This window comes from Euphorbia lathyris, chromosome 9, assembly GCF_963576675.1.
Source record: "Euphorbia lathyris chromosome 9, ddEupLath1.1, whole genome shotgun sequence".
In the NCBI taxonomy this organism is placed as follows: domain Eukaryota; kingdom Viridiplantae; phylum Streptophyta; class Magnoliopsida; order Malpighiales; family Euphorbiaceae; genus Euphorbia; species Euphorbia lathyris.
The window spans coordinates 60902128-60923707 of record NC_088918.1 but is presented as its reverse complement, the minus strand read 5'-3'; the positions used below and the strand labels follow the sequence as shown (position 1 = coordinate 60923707).

Genomic DNA, 21580 nt, shown 5'->3' with positions numbered 1-21580 from the left:
AAGACTCGACTCTAAATCCTTGCAAGGTGATAGCTTAAGAGTAGAAATACAGATTTCACTTAACCTATCTATTTGAGTTGACTCGGCCTGTACAAGTAAAACGAACGTCTCGCTATATATGACTTGACATCATCCATAGTCATAAGATTCAGTTCAAGGATGTAGTTGATAAAGGATCGAATTATACTGTAACTAATACGGAAGGGTTAACGGCAGAAACAACATGTCTTCTTAACGGACTCTGGGGGAATGATTACGGACATGCCGATAACATGCTCTGTTCATCATTCCGTTATGCAAGGATTAAATATAATTCTTGGAGAAATTAATTTAATAGTTGCATACGGCCAGAAGTAGTAAGGACCTAATGGATCACACATAAGACTTGGAAACAAAAGAGAGATGGATAAGGGGGGTCGAAATTATATGTATTAAAGGAAGGGAATTAATTTATTCCACTCTTCCTAATTGGATTAGGATTGTGAAATTAAATTAATTAAGAGATAATCAAGTTATGAGTTATTAATTGGATTAATGTCCTCCTATTATTATCTAACTAGGTTACTTATTATTATCCTAATTATATTAGATATATAGTAAGATAATAATTAGAAATCCTATTCCGAATTGGATTGCTATTAAGTAACCTAATCCTATCTAACTAGGGTTTAGAGACAAGATAATATATATACCCCTTACCTAGTGAATTTCGACACACACTCTAGCCCCACCCCTTGTGATTTTCGAAATCTACTAGCTAGAGAGAGAAAGTGAATTCCATCCCCAAGTTCGTGGATAAGAATTCATTCGGCATTCCATCGATTGATTAATCTAATTCATCCCTCTTTCTCCTTGATCTTGTGTTGGTTAATTAGAGGTAATCTATTTTGGTTACATCTCATAAGGGTTGATTCTAATTTAACCTCACCGTGTTCACGAAAGAAGAAAAACAATCAAAAGGGAGAAATTCGTTTTTCTTCGCCTACATCAGGTCAGTTCACTATTTCGAGGATTCCCGGAGATTGAACCGTCGGATCGTCGCGATTTTTGGACAGTAGCTTCTAGACACATTCTTCCACGTTTCCACCGAAGGGATCGTCGTTCGGAGGTCTGGAAGGTCTATTTCGAATAGGGGCAGATTGGTAAACAGTTTACATCTCCTTTGAAGTTGTGGGCACTTCGTTTGCAACGGTAGATTGATCATCGAAAGGTATATCTTCTTATCCCTCTTTATATGAAATAACGATTAACGGATCCTATGGTTAAAAGGAAGTAGGCTAAAAATTTTATATTTCCGCTGCTATACCTTAGCCCTATTTCCAACAGTGGTATCAGAGCCATCGTTAAATCCGTTATTTCATATATGAAATTTAGAAGCTTTCAATAAGATTGAATGAATATTTATGGTTAGGATTAATTAACAAATTGTTTGGTTAATTGATTCTAAAGATAAATAAGTGAAATAGATTATGCGTATGTTCCTAATTATTTCGGTTGATAATCATTATAACAAAATCTATTAGTTTTATGGTTAGATTAATAAAATTAGTTTTATTGATTCTATAGATAAAATGGAAAGCTATTGTAGTTTTTCCTATTTCTGAAAATCGCTTTTCAACCGTATTGAAAATCTGATATATATATGAAATTTAAAATTAGTTTTGAATATAAAATATATATATACATGTTTCGGAAATTAATAGTTTTCTGTTTTGATTATCGAATGAAAATTCGTTTAAAAGTTTGTTTTTACCAAGTTGTAAATCAAAGCGTTAAATGAATTGAAATCAAAATAATTGGGACATGCATAATTGAAGTTTTGTATGGTTATATTAATCTAAGAATTAATATAAAGATGCAAAACGGTTAGAAGTAAAATTAGATGGGAATTAATTTGATGAGTTAATTTGATTAACATAAATATTACATAAATAAGTTATGTAATCAACCAAATAAATTTATTTAATTGAGTCTTTGCATGTTTGGAGTTATGGACATATTTGGACCCTCTTTTATTCTTTTGGTATTTTTGAAATAGGGCATGCGCGTCCTGCCTTTCTACTATCTATTGTAATTTCTCTTCTCATCTATTCCCTTCAATTTTCAATTGAAGTTTTCTTTAGTAGTATAGAAAATTAATGTGTAATTTTCAAGGCGCCATGGAGAAGACGGAGGACCTAAAGAGAAATATGTAATAGTTAGTATTTCCTTAGGTTTGCCCTTTTATTCCGTCTCTGGCTCGACGGAATAATTTAGATGATATGTCCATAACGCCAATGTATGTGTGAATGTATGTCTGATGTATGCTAAAGCAAATCAAGACTAAGTTAGATTATGAGACTTAAATAAAAATCCCTCATTAAAAAGTTAAGTAAATAAATAAGTTATTAAAATCGGTTGCCCCTCCCTAATATTATAATTCAGCCGATAGTACTGGGGGCCTTTGGGTTGTTGGCAAAAGTCAAGCTCGGGGTCTTATGGTAACACCTGGATTATCGAAAATAGTTCTTTCATGAATATGGGGTAATACTTAAATTAGAGTATGACAATTGGTTGGCAAAAGTCATGTTGTTCATACACTAATGGGCAAAATGGTTGGGATTAATATGAATGACATATTAGTTACTAATGTGGTTAGTAACCCAATAACCTAGGAGTCACATTCGAGATGTGATTGATTGAATGAATCTACCTAATGAATGAGACTAGTTTGTTGGCTAAAGTTAAGGCGAAATCTCAGGAGTTAGGATCCTAGCTCACTAAAGGATTTGTGAAATTCTTCGAATTAATATGGAGGGTTATTAATTTGGCAAAATAGTGGGAGCAATCTGAAATAAATTAAAAGGCTTATAATTTTAGATTGTTACACTTTAAAATAAATGAATAACATACGTTTACTCTTTCTCACTCTCAGGTTTTTGTTTAAACATATACTCTTAAAATCATGACTAAAACCAATCTGCAAAACATTCTTACCAATAACAAGTTGAATGGTTCAAACTTCACCGACTGGTTTCGTAACCTCAAAATTGTTTTGAAGTTCGAGAAAATTGGATATGTACTTGATACACCGATACCCCCTATCCCGGAAGATCATGCTCCCATCGAGGAAATTGATGCTTACCAGAAGCACAAGGCTGATGATGATCATGCCGGTTGCATCATACTTGCATCGATGACGTCGGAATTACAAAGGCAACATGAGGAGATGGATGCCTATTCCGTCATCATGCACCTAAAGGAACTGTTTGGGAAACAGACCAGGTGCGAACGCTACGAGATATCCAAATTGCTATATCGTTGCCGGATGCAAGAGGGCACATCAGTCATGACACATTGTGTCAAGATGATTGGCTACATTACCAAACTTTCTAGTATTGGATTTGTGATGGACAACGAATTAAGTATAGACTTGATTCTTCAATCCCTCCCAGAGAGTTATTCACAGTTCATCATGAACTATCAAATGAATGACTTGCAAACTTCTCTTGAAGAGCTTGCAAACATGCTCAAGTCAGTTGAGCCCAATATGAAGAAAGACAAGGCCATACCGGCTCTTGTAATTGAGGGATCAAAGAAGAGGAAAGGGAATTTTCCCAATCCTAAACATCCCAAGAAAGGTAAGAAAGCTGTGTCCAAGGGAAAGGAAGTGAAGAAGCCCAAAGGAGAGTGCCACTTCTGTGGTAAAGATGGGCATTGGAAGAGAAACTGCAAGGAGTATCTAGCCACCCTCAAGAAGGGAAAGGGCGATGCTTCTACATCTGGTATGTTCTATATTGAAATAAATACAGTTTCATTGTCTGAATCTTGGGTACTTGATACCGGATGTGGATCTCATATTTGTACAAATATGCAGGAGCTAAAACAGACTAGGGAACTTAAGAAAGGAAGCATAAACTTGCGAGTGGGAAATGGAGCAAGAGTTGCCGCCATCGCAATTGGAGATTATGTTTTACTTTTTCCCTCTGGGCTTGTAATAGAATTAAGGAATTATTTATACGTTCCTGAGATGTCTCGTAACATTATTTCTATTAGCCGTCTTGTTGACGACGGTTTTCATATTTCAATAAAGAACAATAGTTGCAATTTTTATAAAGATTTGATCTTTTATTTTTCAGGAATATCACAAAATGGGATTTATGTGTTAGATGATAAAACTCCTGTTTTTGCAATTGATACCAAAAGACATAAACTAGATAATTCAACTTACTTGTGGCATTGTCGTTTAGGCCATATAAACAAGAGACGCATGCTAAAGCTTCATTCAGATGGGCTTATAGATTCAATTGATTCGGAATCATTGGAAACATGCGAATCATGTTTAAAAGGTAAAATGACAAAGACACCCTTTAGCAATAAAGGTGAGCGTGTATCAGACACTCTAGGACTCATTCATTCGGATGTATGTGGTCCTATGTCAGTCCAAGCAAGAGGAGGATTCAGATACTTCATTAGCTTCATAGATGACCATACTCGATATGGTTATGTCTACTTGATGAAGCACAAGTCAGAAGCTTTTGACAAGTTCAAATGCTTCAAGAATGAAGTAGAAAATCAATTAGGAAAGAAAATAAAGACGCTTCGATCCGATCGAGGTGACGAATATCTTTCTGATAATTTTCTGAATTATCTAACTGAATGTGGGATATGCTCGCAATGGATACCTCCCTATACACCACAACACAATGGTGTATCCGAGAGGAGAAACCGTACCCTATTAGATATGGTACGGTCCATGATGAGCATGGCCTTACTTCCAAAGATGTTCTGGGGCTATGCCTTAGAAACTGCCCTCTTCACCCTAAATCGAGTACCAACTAAATCCGCTAGTTCCACACCGTATGAATTGTTCGTTGGTAGTAAACCTGTATTCTCATTTATGAGAGTATGGGGTTGTTCGGCATATATCAAACGCATTGCGTCCGACAAATTAGATTCTAAATCTGATAAATGTTTCTTCATTGGATATCCCAAAGAAACCGTAGGGTATTACTTCTATCATCCAGATGATCAGAAAGTAATAGTATCCAGATACGCAACCTTCTTAGAGAAAGAGTTTCTCGAAGAAACACAAAAGGGAAGCGTGATTGAACTCGACGAAGTTCAAGAGGAAGAGACGCCGGCTGAAACAACAGAAGCGGTTGAAGTACCCGAAGAAGTCCCATTAGATGAGACTCCAGTGGCACCTATTCGTAGATCACGAAGAGTTCGTGAACTCCCAGTTAGATATGGTTTTCTAGTGGGAGATGATGACGAGGTTCCCGTGCTAGACGACGAACCCGAAAACTACGAAGAGGCTCTTACTAGTCCAGATTCTAAAGCATGGCTTGAGGCCATGGATTCTGAAATGGATTCCATGTATACTAACCAAGTGTGGACTTTGGTTGATCCACCCGAAGGAATAAAACCCATCGGGTGCAGGTGGATCTTCAAAAGGAAGACTGACATGGATGGAAAGGTTAGCACCTACAAGGCTAGGTTGGTAGCGAAAGGATATCGTCAAAAACAAGGTGTTGATTATGACGAAACCTTCTCTCCAGTTGCTATGTCCAAATCAATCAGAATCATGCTTGCAATTGCCGCTCATTTTGATTATGAGATTAGGCAAATGGATGTGAAAACAGCTTTCCTAAACGGAAACCTACTTGAGGATGTATACATGATGCAACCTGAAGGTTTCATATCAAAGGATGCAAATAAAGTTTGCAAACTTCAGAGATCCATTTATGGACTCAAGCAAGCATCTAGAAGCTGGAATAAGCGTTTTGACGAAACCATAAAACAATTTGGTTTCGAACAAAATTGCGAGGAAGCTTGCATTTACAAGAAAGCAAGTGGGAGCTCTATAGCATTTCTCATACTATATGTGGACGATATACTATTAATGGGAAATGACATTGCTCTATTACAATCGGTAAAAGTATGGTTATCCGGTAACTTCTCAATGAAAGACCTTGGTGAAGCAGCCTATATACTTGGTATAAAGATCTATAGAGATAGATCGCGTAGACTGCTTGGTCTTTCACAGGCTACATACATTGAAAAGGTGCTAAATCGGTTTAGCATGCTTGAATCGAAACGAGGTAACTTACCCATGGTACATGGAGTGAAGTTAAACAATCATCAATGTCCTAAAACTGATGATGACAAACGACGCATGGCTGTAGTCCCGTATGCCAGCGCGATCGGTTCGATTATGTATGCTATGCTATGCACTAGACCTGACGTAGCGTTCGCGTTATCAGTAACGAGTCGTTACCAAGGGAATCCGGGAGACGAGCATTGGATTGCCGTCAAGAACATTCTTAAGTACTTGAGAAGGACTAAAGATATGTTCCTAGTGTACGGAGAAGGAGATCTGAAAATTGAAGGATTTTCAGACGCTAGTCATCTCACAGATGAGAATGATTTTAAATCCCAATCAGGATACCTATTTATCTTGAATGGGGGCGCGGTCAGTTGGAAGAGTTCCAAGCAGGGAAGCGTGGCTTTCTCTACGACCGAGTCAGAGTACATCGCTGCTGCGGAAGCGGTAAAGGAAGCGGTTTGGATTAGAAAGTTCATTACAGAACTAGGAGTGGTGCCTGACATTGTCAATCCCATTACTCTGTACTGTGATAACAATGGAGCCATTGCGCAAGCAAAGGAACCACGGTCTCATAATGCATCCAAACACTACCTAAAGCGATACCACATCATCAGAGAGATTGGGTTTCTATAATAGATGGGTTAATCTGATTATATAGTGTGTGTGTATGTTGGGGTTTAGTGTCCTAAAGACAATGGTTGTAGGATGCAAACTTATTGTAAATGAATTGTTCTTTATATCATTTGTTTTAATAAGATATATGTTTGATAACTATATAAAGGCAAACCCTTTTACAGCACTAAATAAAGTCTAATAAAAGGAAATCTGTAAGTTTGTTTAAAGTGATTATAAAGTGTTCATACAAGCATGAAGTGAGACAAGACTTTATAATAAACTAATAAACTTAAAACCACCCCAAGTCAAGTGAGATGTTTAGGATTGACATAGCACTGTTGAGACTTGTATGTAACAATGTCTTCTGTCCGACAGAAAGCTGATCTCACAAGCTTCACATATATAGATATCTGGACAGTTACATAGATCCGATGAAACGTCGTTCATTAGGATTGGGGATCCGATTTGAGATAACAGGATGGGTAGATTCGTCCTTGTCACCTGTTCATCTCATTGGTATTAATAGGTATAAATAATCCTCAGACTCAAAGGAATGTTAATTGGTCATCCTGAATTACTGAATGTGAGACTTTGATCGCGTGGTCCCACGATCCTTAACAGAGATGACTCTGGGGTGTGAACTGCAAAGGTTGGGTGTCACATGAGGTAATGTCAGGGTAGTTATACATTGGATTGAGCATTTATCACTCCCGACGAATGGGAGATACGTCCAAGGATCGCTTGTGGAAGACTCGACTCTAAATCCTTGCAAGGTGATAGCTTAAGAGTAGAAATACAGATTTCACTTAACCTATCTATTTGAGTTGACTCGGCCTGTACAAGTAAAACGAACGTCTCGCTATATATGACTTGACATCATCCATAGTCATAAGATTCAGTTCAAGGATGTAGTTGATAAAGGATCGAATTATACTGTAACTAATACGGAAGGGTTAACGGCAGAAACAACCTGTCTTCTTAACGGACTCTGGGGGAATGATTACGGACATGCCGATAACATGCTCTGTTCATCATTCCGTTATGCAAGGATTAAATATAATTCTTGGAGAAATTAATTTAATAGTTGCATACGGCCAGAAGTAGTAAGGACCTAATGGATCACACATAAGACTTGGAAACAAAAGAGAGATGGATCTGATTAATAGATGGAAGCCCAGTTGAGCCCAGTAAGGCCCATGGATAAGGGGGGTCGAAATTATATGTATTAAAGGAAGGGAATTAATTTATTCCACTCTTCCTAATTGGATTAGGATTGTGAAATTAAATTAATTAAGAGATAATCAAGTTAGGAGTTATTAATTGGATTAATGTCCTCCTATTATTATCTAACTAGGTTACTTATTATTATCCTAATTATATTAGATATATAGTAAGATAATAATTAGAAATCCTATTCCGAATTGGATTGCTATTAAGTAACCTAATCCTATCTAACTAGGGTTTAGAGACAAGATAATATATATACCCCTTACCTAGTGAATTTCGACACACACTCTAGCCCCACCCCTTGTGATTTTCGAAATCTACTAGCTAGAGAGAGAAAGTGAATTCCATCCCCAAGTTCGTGGACAAGAATTCATTCGGCATTCCATCGATTGATTAATCTAATTCATCCCTCTTTCTCCTTGATCTTGTGTTGGTTAATTAGAGGTAATCTATTTTGGTTACATCTCATAAGGGTTGATTCTAATTTAACCTCACCGTGTTCACGAAAGAAGAAAAACAATCAAAAGGGAGAAATTCGTTTTTCTTCGCCTACATCAGGTCAGTTCACTATTTCGATTTTTGGACAGTAGCTTCTAGACACATTCTTCCATGTTTCCACCGAAGGGATCGTCGTTCGGAGGTCTGGAAGGTCTATTTCGAATAGGGGCAGATTGGTAAACAGTTTACATCTCCTTTGAAGTTGTGGGCACTTCGTTTGCAACGGTAGATTGATCATCGAAAGGTATATCTTCTTATCCCTCTTTATATGAAATAACGATTAACGGATCCTATGGTTAAAAGGAAGTAGGCTAAAATTTTTATATTTCCGCTGCTATACCTTAGCCCTATTTCCAACAGTGTACAGCTAGGTATAGTGTGATCATGGATTTTCACATGCACCTTAAAGAGCAAGTGAATTTGCTCATTCACCATTAGATATAGACTTATTAAATCTAAGCCTCGGGATGCTTTGAATCTCCACCTTAGGATTCTAATAAACCTAGATCTAACGATGAATGAGCAAATTCTACATGCTCATTAAGGTGCATGTGATCAAGACTGATAGTGTGATTAGTGGTTGTCATTTTGTTGGCCATATTGTTCCTCAACATGGTCTGCGCCAGGGAGACCCAATTGTGCCTTATTTGTTCATTATTTGTGCTGAAGGTCTCTCATTAGCTCTCTCCAATTTGGAAGAAACGGTATCATTCATGGTTGTAATGTTGCGAGGAATGCTCCTCAAATTTCACATTTATTGCAGATGACAGTGATTTCTTCTTTAGAGCTTCTCACTCCGAGGCTTCTGCTATTAAGCGCTGCTTGTCGATGTATGAAAGGGCGTCAGACCAAAAGATCAATTTTGACAAATCCTTTGTCTCATTCCGTAAGCATTGTACAACCGATATCCGCAATTTGGTTAACTCTACTTTAGGCATTACCACAGTTGCTTTACCTGATAATTATCTAGGCCTACCTTCGATAATTGGAAGGAATAAAACTGATTATTTTCGTTACATTGAATGGATGGTTCGGTCTCATCTGCGAAGTTGGAAAATTAGGTACTTATTTCGAGCTCGTAAAGAAGTAATGCTAAAATAGGTTATTCAGGACTTGCCCTCTTACGCCATGAGCTTGTTTCTTTTACTTAAGATGATGTATTCTGATATAGAGAAAATGATGATTCTTTCTGGTGGGGTTCTGCTAAGAATGGAAATGGTGGACTTTATTGGTAATCGTAGGACAAGCTTTGTATTCTTAAGAAGTTTGGAGGAATGGGCTTTAGAAAACTCCATCATTTTAATATTGCTCTTTTAGCTAAACAAGGTTGGAGATTAATTTGTAATCTATATTCTTTAGTTTCTTGTGTGTATAAAGCTTGCTATTACCCAAAAAGCACTTTCTTGGAGGCTGAAATTGGTGATAATCCTAGTTATATTTTGTGAAGCTTACTTGCGGATCAGATTTTGTTAGTCTCGGGTTCTCGTCGTATGGTGGGAGATGGAAAAAATATCAACATTTAGAGTGAACCATAGTTATATGATTATCACAATCCATGTGTGGAAAGTACTAGGTTGGATGATTTGCATATCAAAAATGTTGCAGATTTATTTGAAGCTGGTCGGCGTTTTTGGGATATGGATCTAATTGCTAGGATTTTTAAACCGAGGGATCAGATGCTTATCCGAAAAATTCCTCTCAGTCGAAGATTATTGGATGGCTCTTGGTACTAGTCTAGGGATAGAAAAGGTGCTTACACCGTCAAGAGTGGTTAGTAGAGTCTTATGTCTCAAATTAATGTTAACAATAGTCAATTGCAATCAATTTGGAACTCAATTTGAAACCTTCTGTTAGGAATAATTGAAATTACGATAAACGAAAAATAAGCAAACACACAAGAATTGTTTACCCAGTTCGCCACTCAATATGAATGACTACGTCTGGGGGCACTATAAAGCCAGGATATTTACTATAATGAATGAGATACGGATTACAAAGAAAGAGGTTACATTTATACTCCTGAAACCCTAACCGTCTGAAACACTAATCGCTTCAGTTGGGCCCATTGCTTCAGTTGGGCCTATATATTAGTCTCCATAAGCCCAACACCTTCATGTTCCTCTGAAGACCAAGAATCTGTTGTAGAGGTCTCTAGCCGACTGTCTCCCGTCAATGGCTAATTCAAAGTATCATCGGGTTCTAGTCTCAAATGTTTGTCTAATTTGCTCAAAAAGTATTGAGGATACCTTCCACGCTCTTATTTGTTGTGGTACATCTCGAGATTTGGTACCTCTCTCCTATCGGTGATATTAGTTCCCAAAAATTTTTCTACAACTTCTATCTTACTTCATAATGTTATTCATTTTCTTGCTAATTGGAAAGCTGCTCAAATTACTTGTAAGCCTCATCTTCCTCATGCTAAGTCATCGGATCTTCATTGGTCTCCGCCGACTCCCGATTGCTTCAAACTCAACGTCAACGTTGCGATTTTTGAAGGGACTGGTACATCTGGATTCGGGTGTGTGCTTAGGGGCTCTTTAGGTGAATTTATAACTGCTACCAATGGTTTAATTGAAGGAACGATTGATGTTGCTCTGGAAGAAGCCTTATCTATAAAGGAAGTATTGAGTTGGATCAAGAATAAACGTGGAAACAATATCCAGATAGAATCAGATTATCAAATTGTTATTCATTAGAGGCTTTATACATTTTCATGTCATAATCAACACTTGTATTTACATGCTTAACAAACTTGTTAATAGTTCTGTTCATTTTGTTAAGAGATCAGTAAAACGATTCAGCTCATGTTTTGGTTAGAACTGTCTCTGATATCTCTAACAGGGGTGAATAGCTTTCTATCCCTGTTTCCTTTGTAATGCTCTTCTTGCTAATTCTTAATACGATATTTACTTTTTCAAAAATAATAACTATTATATGTGAAACTCAAAATAAACTTACACCAACTCAGTCTATAAACACATCTCAGTAGTATAGTCAAGTCAAAAAGGTCATGAAGACTTTTATAATTACATAGGCAAAAAGCATCATTTGGCCCCTGATTTTTCATTTTTTGGTTCATTAATCCTTTAATCTTTTATTTGGATACATTAAGTCTCTGATCTTTTATTTTTGGTCTCATTAAGTCATTGATGACCGAATTAGTAAGTTGTGAATATGCAATTCTATTAAAAAAAGATGTTATTAACTTCATATTTATTTGAAATTATTAAAAAAAAATTACATTACAGTTTTCTTATAGTTACATTTGGGGGTGCACTCGAGCCGAACTGAGACCGAACAGGATCCAGCTCGGCTCGGCTCGAGAAGTGCTGAGATCAAGCTCGGTTCGAGCTCGAAACTCGCTGAGCCTAAAATTTTGATGCTCGGCTCGAGCTTGAAGCTCGTTTTTATTTTTTATTTTTTTTAAATAATTTTGAATATACTTAATTATACTTGATTAATATTTTATTATCTAAAATCAGTCTTCTAATTAAGGAATATCAAATTTAAACTCTGAAAAACAAATATAACATTTAAATGTCTTTTTTTTAGCCTAATACAAATTGAATGTCTTTATATTTTTTTTAGATCAATTAAGATAATTATTATTTTTTTGTTACATTATAAATTAAATATTAATATATATATATATATATATATATATATATATATATAGTAATTAAAAAATCAATCGAGCCCGCTCACGAGCTTTCGAGCCGAACCTAAGAAAGCTCGGCTTGGCTCATGAATGTCTCGAATCGATCCCAAACTCGAACCGAGCTCTATCAAGTCGAGCTTTGACCGAGCCGAGCTCGGACAGTTTGAGAACCATCCTGGCTCGTTTGCACCTCTAGTCACATTACACATCCAAAAATGCTTTCAAACAGTGAAAAAATACAAATCTAAAAAGCAGGTGCAGTGAATAACAGTCTGTCAACCGAATTTTATATTCAAAATTGCTGTTTTTGATCATTAAAGGCTTAATGAGACAAAAAATAAAATATTTGTATTAAAAAAACGAAAATCAATTTTTGCCAATTATATACATTAAAGTTTAAATTTTTTTTTTTATATGTTACATTGTAAAGTTGAATAGTTTTATGTGCTATTTTGAAATTCAATGAAAATCATATTACGAACGGTAAAGTCAAATAAAGAGGCCAATTTTTTTCCATAAACGTTTGTAACCGAATATAACTACTCTTACTATTGGCTATTGGTTCGAAAGACCACCACCATACAGTTTATACACCAAATTAGAGTTGAATGCTACCTTAGTTTAGTGGATCACAACGGCTACTTCCCTTTTCTTTTTTTAAGTTTTTTTTTATTCCCTCATATCTTATTTTATTTTAAACAATATCACTTAAAATTTAAAAATATCTAAATTATAAATTTATGTTATCAAAGTATCTTTATAAATATTTAAAATAACATAAACCTGTACTTATATCATTTAAATTAACATTAAATATGAAATATATTTTAAAAAATCATAATATTTAAAAAAAATATAAATACATGTTCCAGAAAAGAAGAGAATACCTTTTTCTACTGTATGCTTCTAGGAATATGCTACCTTGACCCACGTGACCTGTCAAATCTCCTGAGTCCTCCCCTTTCCTTTTTAATCTAAAATTTGGATTTAGGTATTAATTCTGAAGTTATAATATGTTACAAATTTAGACAAATTTTTAGTATCTAGACTAATTCATAGAAGAAAATAAATATCTCTCCCAACTTGGAGGGGCCAAATTAACAATTAAAATTAATTCCCTTGTAATCTGTTTCCAAACCCACGTCGACGCACACCAGGCATTTTCGTAATTCTGGTCGACCCAAAAAGTGAAAACCCATGCTGACTGAGAAATGCAAGTGCCACGTCAGACAAAAAGGTTATTGATTGGTTAAGTTGAATAATCCCAGCAAGCATAGCTATTAATTTATGGAAAGACAAGACTCTCACCGTCGGTTGACTTGTTAGAGCTGGAACAAGACTCCATCTTCTTCTTCCTCATATTTTTTTTCAGTCAGTGCTGCACTTTCTCTTCTGTTCTGTTTCTCTCTCCTCTGGCTCTCCTCAAGGTACGCTTTTTCCTGCGCTGAAATTCTTTACTTCTTAGCCATGGCCTTGACACTGTAAAACCATTTGTACTTTGACTGACCTTTATCTCTATTCAAATTTCATACTATATGGATCCTCGGCTAAGAAACTTGGCGAATTCTAGAACCCAATTGGGTAATCCACCTAATACATCTTTTCTTCCTAATCAGAGATTTGAAAATAGCTTCTTAGATCACAGTTTTCCTCAGCTTCCTTATTACTTTCCATCCCATTCAAATCCATTCAATGTGGTACAAAGTTCCAATGGGATTAGTCATGAAGATGAATCCCCAGAAGATTGTGATTTTTCAGATACAGTTTTGAGATATATTAATCAGATACTCATGGAAGAAGACAGAGAAGACAATACTTGTACGTTTCAAGATTCCCTGGATCTTCAAGCTGCTGAAAGATCATTTTATGAGGTTTTAGGCAAGAACTACCCTCCTTCACCGGACCCCAACCTTGTTTCTCTCATTCAAAATGAAAAACACCAACCATATGAGAGCATCACTAGTGACTCAACTAATTATAATTACAGTTCCACAGGCTACTTCAATGGCAATACTATTAGTTCTAATTCTTTTTCTCCACAAAATCTTTCCACTTCCGGTACGTCTCAAGTATCTTATAGTTCTTCCAATAGTGTAATCAATAGCATAGATGGCCTGATTGATTCTCCAAGCGGTACATTTCCACTTGAGAATCAATCTATTTCACAATTTATCAAGGGGGTTGAGGAGGCTAACAAATTTCTCCCCAGTGGTGCTAACTTTTTTAATACTACTTTCCATGAGCCAAATGCAAAGATTAGTGAGCTTAAAATGGAGGAAGAGAGGAAGAATTATAGGGAGAACTTGATTAGTGGACAACAAAGGGGGCGGAAAACTCCTCACAGGGACAATGGAGATATAGAAGAAGGGAGATGCAGCAAGCAACCATCTGTTTATGTTGAAACTGAAATGGAACCGCAGGTGTTTGATAGGATGGTGCTTTATACTGATGGGGAAGGTTGGAAAGATTTCAATGATCTTTGTGATAAATTGAAGAATACTTCGATAAAAGATGTGTCAAAGGTGCAAGTGAAAGGAGATAAAAATGCAAAGGGTCGACGGAAGAAAAATAATCGTAAAAAGGAGATGGTCGATTTGAGGACTCTTTTGATTAGTTGTGCACAAGCTGTGGCAGCTGATGATCACAGGAGAGCATATGACTTTCTAAAGCAAGTTAAGCAGCATTCCTCTCCTTTTGGGGATGGGAATCAGAGATTGGCTCATTGCTTTGCTAATGGTCTCGAGGCACGCTTGGCAGGGACAGGGAGCCAGATTTATAGAGGTCTAGTTAGCAAGAGAACAGCCGCCGCCAATCTCTTGAAAGCTTACCATCTTTATCTTGCTGCGTCCCCATTCAGAAAGCTCTCTAACTTCGTCTCTAACTTGACTATAATGAATCATTCTGCAAATTCCACAAGGCTTCATATCATAGATTTCGGTATCTTTTATGGCTTTCAATGGCCTACACTCATTCAGCGTCTTTCATGGAGACATGGTGGATCACCAACAATTCGTATGACTGGAATAGATTTTCCTCAACCTGGCTTTCGGCCAGCAGAAAGGGTTGACGAAACTGGGCGTCGTTTAGCAACATATGCTAAGAAATTTGGTGTGCCCTTTGTGTACAAAGGCATCGCCAAAAAATGGGAAACTATAAAGCTAGAGGAACTTGAGATCGATAACGAAGAAGTCGTCATTGTTACGTGTTTGTATTGGGCTAAGAATTTACTCGATGAAACAGTAACATTGAACAGTCCAAAAGACATTCTTCTTGAGCTAGTAAAGAAGATAAAGCCTAATGTATTCATTCATGGGATCAACAATGGAGCCTACAATGCTCCGTTTTTTGTCACAAGGTTCCGGGAGGCCTTATTTCACTTCTCTTCACTGTTTGACATGCTCGACACTGTTGTGCCTCGTGACAATGTGGAAAGGATGTTGATTGAGAAAGAACTCCTTGGGCGGGAGGCTTTGAATGTTGTAGCTTGTGAGGGGTCGGAGAGAATAGAGAGGCCGGAAACATATAAACAGTGGCAAGTCCGTTCCTTGAGGGCTGGGTTTGTGCAGTTGCCTTTTGATGGAGACATCATCAAGCAAGCATTTGAGAAAGTACGGAAACTTTACCAAAAAGATTTCTTAATAGATCAAGATGGGCAGTGGCTGTTACAGGGATGGAAGGGAAGGATTCTGTTTACCCTTTCTGCCTGGAGACCTACATAGCAAACCATAGGAATCTTGAACACAATGCTAATGTGCTCTTGTAGTTTTCATCTAACCTGACATGGGCTACTCAAGGTTGCTGCTACACGATTCAATAATTTCTATTTTACTGGTCACTTAGTTTTTACAAGCATAACAGATAGTCAGAAATATATCTTCTGAATTAGTCTTTGTACTTGACTTCAAAAATGTTGCTTATACACTCTTTAGGAGATACTTGGTGTTTTGACCAAAATGGTCCTTCTGTAGCTTTGCTAGCCATTGAAAAAAATTAGAAGGTCCGTCTGTATTGATGAACAACGGAAATTTTTCAAGTTAGGATCATGAGGGTGACACTCTGACAGGTATGGTGTGGTACAATGGAACCTATAAATGCAGAGTTGCTCTTGTACATGAGTTATCCTGTTTCATCCACACTTGACCCCAACATAAGAAAAACACAGCAGTTATTAATTACATTATGAATTAATGTTTATCATTTCTTTGATGGGTTATTGAGTTATTTAATGTTTGTGTTATAATTGAAAATTCAAACTCTTAATTCAGTCTCTTCTAGTTTAAAAATGTTCATGTACAGAAAGTTAATTATAGTTAATAGCTGTAATCTCAGTTGTAAGATTGTTTTTGATTAAACATTAAAAGGCCATGTGAATGCCATGTGAGAAGTAAACAAACATGGATAAAAGGGAAGTGAAAAAGTTATTATACTTGCTTACTTTAGATAATATACTATCATATATTTGAAGACATTAAGTTTGGGTCCCAACAAACATCCCTGTGCCACCAAAAAACAATTACAAGTGGCATGGAAGAGATATCTCTACATTGGGAAAATTTCTAATACTACAGTACCAAACAGGTTATGAACCATAGAAATAGTGATATGTTAATATAATGCTGACATGTCATTTCAGCATTTGAGTGGTCCAAGAATCATATTTCATTGGCGCTTGCTCAACTAGAGATGTTAATTTTTTTATTGATACTTGTTCGACCATTTTAAACTCAAGATTTGAAGACTTTAATTAGAAACAATTTTTCCCAATTGGGACACATGACTTGGCTCAAAGCACAACATGTGTGCACATCTAATGACACGTGTCTTGATGATAGCAAATTAACAAAACTTACAAGTTATCATCCTGGGTTCCACAGTTACCAATATAATTAATTTTGGGTTAAGATTTTCTAAAATTGTGATTTTTCTTTCTGTCTTGGGATTTTTATACATTTGGCAAAATATTAACAAAAAGATACCCTAGAAAAAAAATTGTTACAACAATATTTTTTCAACTGGAAGTACATTTTTTTAATAAAAGAAGACATTATTTGATAAAACTAAAAAAATAAGGAAAAAGTAAAAAAAAAAAAAAAAAAAAAAAAAAAAAAAATCATACTTAGATTTACAAACAGAGGAAGAGGAATGTGGTATTTCAATTTGCAGAAAGGACATGTGCTTTACATAAAAAAAAAAAAAAAGCGGCCCGGTCGCACTACGGGTGTACTGAGGGCAAGCCTTCCCCTGCCAATTTATTTGGCAAGAGGCCGCTCCTAAGACTCGAACTCGTGACCTCTTGGTCACACGACAACAACGTTTACCGTTGCGCCAAGGCTCGCCCTCTATGTGCTTTACATAGTTAATAAAAAAAAAGGAAATTTAACTGCGTTAGTGATCGATGATATGACACATTGACTTTGATAACATGACACGTTAACTTTGTTGACGTATCACAAGGAAATATTAATTTTTTTTCTCTTTTGCAATATATATATATATCACATTCTTCTACTTGCAAAGTGATGAAACCACAGATATTTTTATACTTTTTCCAAAAAATAATCACTAAAATATAAGTATTACATATTATAAATGTGAAAATTACTGAATGATAAAATTGTTTGATAAATAAAAAATAAATATTGAATTTAAAAACATAAAGTTTGTATAAGATATAGAAATTAATTTATGATTTTTTTTATAAAAAATAATAATACAAATATATTTAAAGAGTATATAAAACATTTCTTATATAAAAATTTAAAATATTATTATTGATAAAGTTTCAAATTAAAATTTTAAGTTAACTATTTTAACTTATTAGATTAAGCGGTTATTCACTTAATTTTTTTAAGTTGTATTTTTAAATAATTTAAAAATTATAAATACTTAATCTATTAATTTTGTAAGTGATTTTTTAAGTACCAAACACAATCTAACAATAGTCCATTAATACCCCTTTCATTTGTTACCCACTGAATTACAATTTGGTGGTACGCTCACCTTCCCTTCCTGAGAGGTTCAAAATTTTAGTCTTTTGAATTGAAATACCGAATTCTTGCACTTTCCAAATACTCAATTTTTATGACGTAATAGGAATTGTAAAAAAAAGGGTCATATTATTCTATCTATTCTCCATTTACAGTCTGATAAGTAGTTGGCCTACATGATATTTGGATTTTATAACTTAGCAAATCAGTTCCACTCTTTCTTTTAGAATTAGTTTCAGAGAACATGATATTCAAATTGAGGAGGAAGAGAAGGTGCGGGACAAGAAAAAACTAATTGAAAATGAAGAGATGAAGGATAAAAACACTAGAACCGTAACAATGAAAACCCAAAGAAAAAAAATGAAAACAAAACAAAACAAATAAGAGTTTATATTTTTATATATTTTCTAAAGGAATATCTTATGTAATCTCTCCTTAACCCTTTATTTGTTTTGAGGTTTTTTAAAGTAAGGTAAGGTAAGTATTCCAGGATGTCCTTGTTTGTTTTGAGGTGTAAGTAATGGTGAATGATGGACTGGGAGCTCCATGCCCTGTTTCTAATGAACAAGAAAAATAATTATTTTCCCATCATTTTATCGGGTCCAACTGAAAAACTACACATGAATTAGAAGCTAAAGTGCTGAAGCAACCATTTAGAATCATGTCAACAGAAACTTTGTTTAATGGGCCAAAAATAGGAGTTTTCACCACCAACCTCCTGGCTTGTAGAAAAGAAAGACAAGGATACATTATAGGGCAGTGGAACAAACCATGGTTCCTGTTGTCTTCAGTCTGTTTGGATGGGGTGAAGGAAAAGTCATTAAAGGAAAGGAAGGGGAAGGTTTTAGGGTCTGTTTGGTTCAGTTATTTACTGTTATTATTAGCTGGTAGCTAATAGAAGTTAACTCATTTTCCTTCCGAAATAGTTATCAACATTTATTTCTCAATCCTAACAAAACACTTCTATTCTACTGTTTGAGTGAAAAAGCAAAAAAAACAAGCTACGAAGAGGAGAACCAAACGGGCACTTAGAGGGCAGTTTTAAACGCTTCCTGACACTCCAATTTAAGTGCAGTTATTAGAAGGAAAGGAGTAAGATTTTGACCCTTATAAACCCTTGCTTCTCTAATAATCTTCTGTTTTCTAGTATTCCCTTACAACAAATCCCTCCAAACCCATCATCTAATCGTACTAGTCAGTACCCAAGTATTTATAAACTCAACACTTTCCACTAATCAAAGTAAGAACATCACCATTATGGATAACAGCAATCTAGGGAAAAAATTGAATAACCTTCTAAAGTAAAGAGGTTTGCAGCGAAATCCAAACATTTCATAAGAGTCTCAGATATCTTTTCATACATATCTCACTAGCAGATGCATTAATTCTCCTCATACCTCATATTGGAGGATGAAATAGATTGTTGTGTTAGCTTTCTATTGTTTCAGAAAAGGCCTAGACAGTGCACTTAATTTTGTGTTCTTCTAGTTAAGCACCTGTAAATTAAGCACCACAGAGAATTTTTCAAGAAAAATGATTCTAATACACACATGAGAAATAACCTTTTCAACAGCAAAACAAGTTTTTACTTAAGTGCATCCTATATAAAATGTCAAGTCAAATTCCTCGCCTTGTGCAGAGAATAGCAAGAAAGATCAAATAAATGTCCTAGCCTTCATTTTGTTTAATCTAGGATTAAGTTAAGATAAAGACCACAAATGTGTTCATAAAAACATACACTACTAAAGTGGTAAATAAAAATGTTTATTGTTACAACAAAATAGTCATACTGTAACCCTCTTTCCACCTATTTAACTATCTTTTCTTAGCAACTAGTTGTAGGAGAAGTGATATCTTTATCAGATGACAACAGTTTTAACTTTTAAGTATCCATTTTTAATATAGTTGGATTCTATATTCAAAGAGATTTGAAAAAAAATATATAAAAAATTAAAAAAAAATCAATATTTTATTCTCACATTGAAAAGCCATTTAATATTGTGTGTTCATGAGGCAGTCAGCTAATATGTTTTTAGAATTCCTTATGCTGAAAACTTCTACACTGCACAGTGCAGAACACCAAATACACAGCAAACTGATATTGCAAACATCTACTCAAACAATGAAAATCAGATTATAAGCTAAGAACAGATAAGCAATCCATGGTGAAGATTTGGGATGTTGGAAAACGAATCAGAAAAAGAAAATCCGAAGCAAAATGTCATTGAGACAAAATCTCGAAGGCATTGAACATTAATGTTTTTTGCTGATGCTATCTATCAATCTTCAACGTTGAATAGTCATTCATTTTCCATTTTATGTGTAATGTTGCAAATCTTTGAACAAAAATAAACATGTGCAAGCATGAATAATGATTATAATAAAGATAAACAATAAACTCAAACATACAAGTCAAAGAACCTTTAAGCAAGGCAGACAAACCTCTGTGCAACGAAAAAATACAGCATGTCATTCTTCAGGAGGCATTTCCTCGTCAAACCATCGTGGAGGATCAAATCCAGACCCGCCTAGAAACACAATGCTCTCTTTTAATTTGTAAAATTGAAAATCAGGTGATGAAGGGATTGAGGCACCAAAGCTAGAAGAAGGAAGGAACAAGAAAAGATAATTACCGAGTGGATTGCATCGACAAAGACGCCAGGCAGTCAACACAGTGCCCTTATAAAAACCATATTTCTTGTAAGCAATCATCGAATACTCACTACATGTTGGAACATATCGACAGCTTCTTGGTAAGATAGGTGAAATTTCCCCTAATTCATGAAATATACTAATAACCGCGATAATTCTGAATTCTCATAATGTTGCAGAAACTAGATAATAATGAGTAATTAAAGAGATAGAGAAACAAACTTTTGTAGAATCTGAGAACGGACAATGCAGCTTTAACTCCAAAATCGTTCACTTCCTCGTCTGATTGGAGATGTAAACGCCAATTAAAAGTGACATATAATACTTAATTATACAGAAACTGAGGATGGAAATACCTTGTTGATCGATTTGGTGCGAGTCTGAGTCCGATTTATTGAGGACTGAGAGGCGGTGCTTCCATGTTGGGGTTTTAATGGAAATGGAAGAACTCCAGTGATGGCTTCGAATCCTGGATACAGATTTGAGAGAATTGATACCGAGCGTTTTGTATGGAAGTTTAATGAAATCGCCATAGAAAGGTGTCTGGGGGTTTAAGGAGATAACCAACGCCATCTTCTCCCACTCAGCTTCTCTTTCCCTCAACTCATAACAATCAAAAAATTTGCAGCAGGCATTTTAATTTACTTTCAGACGACATCGTTTCCGCGGTAGGGGCTATATAATATACAATTTTTGAAAGTAATATATTATATAATATATTAAACATGGGCAAAAGCCATTTTGCTTCTGTAGTTGTCCAGATTTCATTAATAATCATTTTGTATGGATTTGATTTTTGTTAATTCATGTATTTAAATAACCACTACAAAACTGTTAAATATACCTTTCATTTTC

The 21580-nt window shown here is 35.4% G+C and overlaps 2 protein-coding genes across 8 annotated transcripts; one reads left to right on the top strand and one right to left on the bottom strand.

Moving 5' to 3' along the window:
* Positions 1-10603: 10603 nt before the first annotated feature.
* LOC136206065 (UPF0161 protein At3g09310) lies at positions 10604-21380 on the bottom strand. Of its 7 annotated transcripts, XR_010676202.1 has the most exons (8): positions 21082-21380; positions 20948-21007; positions 20707-20847; positions 20516-20601; positions 19471-19569; positions 13395-13530; positions 12974-13290; positions 10604-11038 (listed from the first exon to the last, which is right to left on the bottom strand). XR_010676202.1 is itself a non-coding variant. In XM_065996979.1 (5 exons), the coding sequence occupies exons 1-4, from the start codon at positions 21296-21298 to the stop codon at positions 20543-20545; spliced, it is 477 nt and encodes a 158-aa protein (XP_065853051.1). In that variant the 5' UTR covers positions 21299-21380; the 3' UTR covers positions 19363-19569; positions 20516-20542. The 7 variants fall into 7 exon arrangements, 2 of the variants coding, with proteins under 2 accessions (XP_065853051.1, XP_065853052.1); XR_010676201.1 differs by lacking the exon at positions 10604-11038 and having other exon boundaries at positions 12962-13290; XR_010676203.1 differs by lacking the exon at positions 10604-11038 and having other exon boundaries at positions 12962-13290; positions 13395-13525.
* Positions 13461-16241, top strand: LOC136206064 (scarecrow-like protein 9). Its single transcript, XM_065996978.1, has one exon. The coding sequence runs from the start codon at positions 13622-13624 to the stop codon at positions 15803-15805; it is 2184 nt and encodes a 727-aa protein (XP_065853050.1). The 5' UTR covers positions 13461-13621; the 3' UTR covers positions 15806-16241.
* Positions 21381-21580: the final 200 nt, after the last annotated feature.